Genomic DNA, 5,704 nt, shown 5'->3' with positions numbered 1-5,704 from the left:
TAATAGTATATAAAATTTTTTATTTAAATATGGCGCCTCCCATTTCTATCCTGATTCCGCTACTGCAGAAAATGATACGGTTGAGAGAGGAGCACAGAAGAGACTAGAAGAAGCATTAGATTCACTTATTTTTTATGGATATTATAATTGTGAAATTTGTCCATTTTCTTTTTTTATATATGTTAACTCGAGCTTATATCTAAAGAGAGTGAACATTTTTCCTCCTTCCATTTTCTCTTTTCACTTTTCATCCCCTCTTATTTTCTTTCTTATTTTTTTTTTGGATAAAAAAATAGTTCTCTATCATACACCCTTCGTTATAGGATAAATTGCTCCCAATGAAATAATGCAGCCTTGGCCCCTTGAGGACTGCATAACTACTCCTTCATATTCTATTCATAAGTCATTTTCAACCTGTTTTATTTGAATCAATGAAAGTCTTAAAACTTATTAATTATGTCTAAAAATTTAATAAGTTTTTGACTTTATTTTTATTAAGTATACATACTCTAATAATGTACTTTCTCTTACCAGCATTTAACAAGAGATAAAAATTTAAAGACATGCCTTATAAGTAAAATAAAAAAATTCTTCTGCTCATCTTAATTATAAATAGCAGTAGATGGATTATAATCCTTTTGGCACGCTGAAATGAGTTTTGAATATTCTCTTCTACTTTATGGTATAAATCACGTAGTGTTGAAATAATGATGTGGTTATTAGAGTTTTTATATTTTATAATTAAACAAATTCTTCAACGTTTCCTATATATAAATATCTCCACCAACTTTTAATGATACAAGTGAAACCCTCTTCCTTGACTTTCCAAAAACCCCTTCTCTTGATAGCCACAATATGTCTATCATTGCTTCTTCATCACTAGTTCCTCCTTCAAATCCTAATATTGATGCCACAGCCAATTTGGATCGACAATCTGCAGATTTTCATCCTTCTATTTGGAATGATTATTTCCTTCAATATGCTTCTGACGGTTTGGTATTTATGTCCCTACTTTATGATACACACGCAACATATTAAAGTAGAAGAATTTTGAACGATGGAATCTTGGAGAGAAATTTCCTTCTAAGCCTCTTCAATAAAATTTCATTAACAGCTTGTTTTATATTCTTATCAATTACTTTCCATTGCACTAAATTTTATTTTACTTCTATTTTGCATTCTCTCTCTCTCTCTCTATATATATATATATATATATCAGTCTTTAATTACCATTGGCCTGGTCTTCTTGTTCTTTAAGTTTTACATATTTTTCCTCGCTTTAGAGATTCAAGTGCAGATAACCGCTGCTGTAGGCTATATACCTTTATATTTTGATTTTTTGTCCTATATTTTAATTTTCTGCATATGTATGCGTTTCACTTGTAAGAAAAAAATTTATAGCTTAATGCCTTAATGGTTAAACTATAGGTATAGAGGTGACTTGAACTCTAAATTTATATTTGATACGTGTTGAATTCTGAACAATTAAATTTGAGTGAATGAAGTGGCTGAGAGAAAATGTGGGTCCCATTGTGCTAAAATAACATACGTTAATTTGGGATTAATAGTATGGCCAAGATTGTCCCAAGTTTAATTATTTGGGGTTCAAAATATACCAAATATGAGTTTAGGGTTCAAATTGCCCTTAGACTTATAATTTAGGGTTTAAATTACCATTTATGTGTCTTCATTTGGTTTGGTTCTTCGCACAATTTAAATCATGCAAAAAGAATTTTTACGTACTTATTAGTAATTTTTCTTCATTAATTTTGATGTTTTCAAAACATATATTCAATATCTTATATCTGTTGTTGAACACACTTAGCCAAATTTTACGTAGTACATAAAACTTGATAGTTAATAACGACAAGTTCTTTAAAACCATATATCTAGGGAGTTGATGATGAAATGAACAAAAATATTGAAACATTGAAAGAAGAAGTAAGGAAGAAGCTTGTCTCTACTGTGGAGAAACAATTGAATAAAGCTGAAGTGATTGATTCAATTCAATGTTTGGGTTTGTCATATCATTTTGAACCTGAGATTGATCAAATGTTGAAGCTGCTTCACAATGATTATGTTGAAAATAACGAAATAACTTACATTGAAGATCTCCATTCTCTAGCCCTACTCTTCAAGTTGCTGAGGCAACATGGGTATGCTGTTTCACCTGGTATGCCACTGTATATGCTTCCCATGTGGTCCATTTTTCTTTTGTAATTTGAATCCCATGTTAATGTAAAAATAGACACTAAAAATCCTATTTTATTTATTGAAAAAAATTATTCCATAAATAAATTTGCCACGTTACAAGAAAAAAGAGATTTTCTCGCAAAATATATATATATATATATATATATGTATATATATGTATATGTATGTATGTATGTATGCTATTTTTCTCTAAACTAGCCTTTTTTTTTTTGGGCTCCCTTTTAACCAATTCACACAAATCATTTTCATCAGATGTGTTCAACAAGTTCAAGGATGAGAAAGGAAACTTCAGTGAATCACTTACTACAGATGTTGGAGGAATGATAACATTGTATGAAGCTTCTCATCTGAGTATTCATGGAGAAGACATTTTAGACGAAGCACTTGCCTTCACCTCCCATCATCTTCAATCCTTCACCATTGAATCATCAAACCCTTTTCTTGCAGCTAAACTCAACCATGTCTTAAAGCAGTGTCCATGTAGGGGAATAGCAAGATTAGAGGCACGAAAATACATCTCAATCTACCACCTACATCCTTCCTATCATGAAGTTCTTTTGACCTTAGCAAAATTAGACTTCAACGCACTCCAAAAACTGCACCAGAAAGAAATTGCCAACATTTGCAAGTAGGTTCTCGAGCCTTGTGGAACAAACAGAAGAAACACTAACACTGTAGTTACGAACTTACTTATACATACTTTCATTTCTGTGGTGGGGTTATAGATGGTGGAACAGTTTGGATGTGCAAAATCTATCATATGTAAGAAACAAGGTTGTGGAAAATTACTTCTGGGCTCTCGCGACTTCTTATTTTGAGCCTCAGCATTCAAAATGCAGAAGCATCATAGCCAAAGAATTTTGTTTCTTAACTATCATTGATGATAAATTCGATGTTTATGGAACCATTGACGAACTAGAACTCTTCACCGACACAATTGAGAGGTTTAGCATATCCTATTTGTTATTAGTTTTGGAATATGCTTGTTGAATTTTTAGCTCAGGCCATCCCTCTCTCTCCCTCTCTCTCATTTTATCTAGTTTCCCTTCTAGTGTTTCAAGTTAAACTATTTAATTTTTAACATGCATACACAGGTGGGATATTAGTTGCTTGGATGACTTCCCTGGATATATGAAGCTTATTTATCAGGAATTGTTGAATATTTTTGAAGAATTAATAGATGGTGAGGACAAGGGTAAAGAAGGAAGATCATACACTGTTGACTATATAATAAAAGATGTACGATGATACTTTTCCCTATAAATTTCTCTATACTGCTGATTCTTTTTTATACATATTACTAAAATAGATTTAATTAAATACTATTTTCATATGCCAGTTTAAAAGGGTAGTGCAAGCCTACATGACAGAAGCCAGATGGTTATATAGAAACTATACACCAACAACAGAGGAGTACTTGAACGTATCGACAATAACTTCTTGTTTTACATTCCTATCCATATCAGCTTTCATTTATATGAGAGACATTGCAAGCGAGGACATTTTCAAATGGATACAGACCCAACCTAAAATTATCGAAGCTGCTTCTGTTATTGGCAGGCTTATGGATGACATAGTCTCCAATGAGGTATACATATATATAATTGATCAAAATTCCAAATAATTTTTTTTTTCTTTCTCCAATAAAATTTTACTTTATTTTAATTATCTTTCTCTTAAAAATATTTGTGATGATGCAGTTTGAGCAGAAAAGAAGGCACATTGCCTCTTCTGTAGAATGCTATATGAAGGAGCATGGAGTGTCAAGGCAAGAAACCATAGAGGAATTAAGGAAGATGATCAAGAGCACATGGAAAGATATTAATGAGCAATGTCTCAGACCAACTCAAGTACCTATGCCTTTTCTTATGATAGTTCTGAGTCATGCTTGTTTCATCGAAACGATGGACAAGGATGCTGATAATTACACTCATTCTGGAGGAATCATGAAGGATTACATTACACTATTGTTTGTGGATCCTGTGCCAATATGAGCACAATAGATTAGGGCTTACTTCTTTCTAAAACGTGTCTCATGGCTTTGGCTTTATTTAAGGGTTTGAGAAAGAAACTGTGTGATGTATTGTGTTAATTATGTTTTAATTTGTCCATGAAATTTGTCATGGAATGGTCCATGTGTGTGTTTTTGTTAAATAATATATGCAATATTAGACTACTGCTTCTGTGCCATCTTCGCATCTAATTTCATCTGTGCCTCATGAGTTTACTACTACTTCGGTTCCGGCTGTGTCTTCCACGAGTTCTACTGTGGTGCCTTTATCTACTTCTGATGTCTCTGCTCCTGCAAGTGCTTCTGCCTCTACTAGCAACCCTGCTTTAGCTCAAGCATTTGTTGCAGCACCTCAAGTGGTAACTGATAATCAGTGGTACTTTGATTCAGGAGCCACTCAACAAATAATTCATGATCCTGCTGATCTGAGCGCTTTGACTCCAGAGGCTACTTATGGTAATGTTCAAGTTGGAACTGGAGATGCTGCACCTATTATTCAGATTGGTAAGCCTCATCTTAAATCTCGCGTTAGTACTTTTTATATGCCTCATGTGCTGTGTGTACCTCGCATGCAGAAGAATCTTGTCTCTCTTGCACGTTTCACTATAGATAATTCTGTTTCTGCTGAGTTTTTTTCCCTCATGGTAGCATTATGAAGGACTTGCAGACTTGCTATATTCTGATGCATGGGCCTGAACGCAATGGCATGCATCCAGTTGCTGCACTTGCTAGGATGTCTTCTGCTCCTACCTCAACTATCTCTCCTGCTGCAGAAGCTCATCATACTGTCTCATCTGTTTCCCTTTTGTTATGCCACTGTCGCCTTGGTCATCCATCATTTGAGACTGTTAAACGTATGTCAATAATATTCCCTATAGTTCTCCTTCAGTATCTCTGCTCTTTGTACTGCTTGTCAACTAGGGAAGAGTCACAAACTTCCTTTTGCAAAGTTCATCCTGTGTACTCTCTCGTCCTCGATCTTCAGTTAATAACAACGGATGTTCGGGGTCCAGCACCTCTTGTTTCTCATTGATTTACTTATTATCTTGCATTTGTTGATGCATTCAGTCGCTTCACTTGGATTTGTTTCCTTCAAAAGAGATCTGATGCTCTTTCCAAATTTAAGGACTTCAAGTTGATGGTTGAAAATAAATTTAACTGGTTTGTCTATTCATCAAGTTCAGAGTGACAATAGGGGTGGATTTCAATCGTTCAAACCCTTCCTGGCTTCATGCGGTATTGAACATCGCCTCTCCTGTCCATATACCTCTGAGCAAAACGGCATTGTTGAACGAAAGCATCGCAGCATAATTGAAACAAGGTTGACTTTGCTAGCTCATGCCTCTCTCTCTCTATTACTGGCCAGATGCATTTATTTCTGCTGTCTTTTTGCTTAAGATACTGAAAATCAGAATGATCTTAAAATAATATAATTTAATTAAAATATACAAAAATATTCATATTTATTATGAAAAAGGT

General features: G+C 34.0%; 1 protein-coding gene across 1 annotated transcript; it reads left to right on the top strand.

The window, feature by feature from the left end:
- Positions 1-824: 824 nt before the first annotated feature.
- Positions 825-4,338, top strand: LOC129299048 ((-)-germacrene D synthase-like). Its single transcript, XM_054937491.1, has 7 exons — positions 825-996; positions 1,894-2,173; positions 2,467-2,842; positions 2,940-3,158; positions 3,309-3,453; positions 3,554-3,802; positions 3,915-4,338. Exons 1-7 carry the CDS (start codon positions 856-858, stop codon positions 4,206-4,208), a joined length of 1,704 nt encoding a protein of 567 aa, XP_054793466.1. The 5' UTR covers positions 825-855; the 3' UTR covers positions 4,209-4,338.
- Positions 4,339-5,704: the final 1,366 nt, after the last annotated feature.

This window comes from Prosopis cineraria, unplaced genomic scaffold, assembly GCF_029017545.1.
Source record: "Prosopis cineraria cultivar Desert tree isolate PC_DT_omini unplaced genomic scaffold, ASM2901754v1 PC1017, whole genome shotgun sequence".
NCBI classification, from domain to species: Eukaryota; Viridiplantae; Streptophyta; class Magnoliopsida; order Fabales; family Fabaceae; genus Prosopis; species Prosopis cineraria.
The sequence above is the reverse complement of the archived record's forward strand: the minus strand, read 5'-3'. Positions and strand labels throughout refer to the sequence as shown.

Excerpts from the sequence above, each read along its gene's own strand:
- LOC129299048 (XM_054937491.1), top strand. The coding sequence starts at position 856 with ATGTCTATCATTGCTTCTTCATCACTAGTTCCTCCTTCAAATCCTAAT. Across the intron at positions 2,174-2,466 it reads TGGGTATGCTGTTTCACCTG|ATGTGTTCAACAAGTTCAAG; the intron begins GTATGCCACTGT and ends CATTTTCATCAG. Across the intron at positions 3,454-3,553 it reads TTGACTATATAATAAAAGAT|TTTAAAAGGGTAGTGCAAGC; the intron begins GTACGATGATAC and ends TTCATATGCCAG.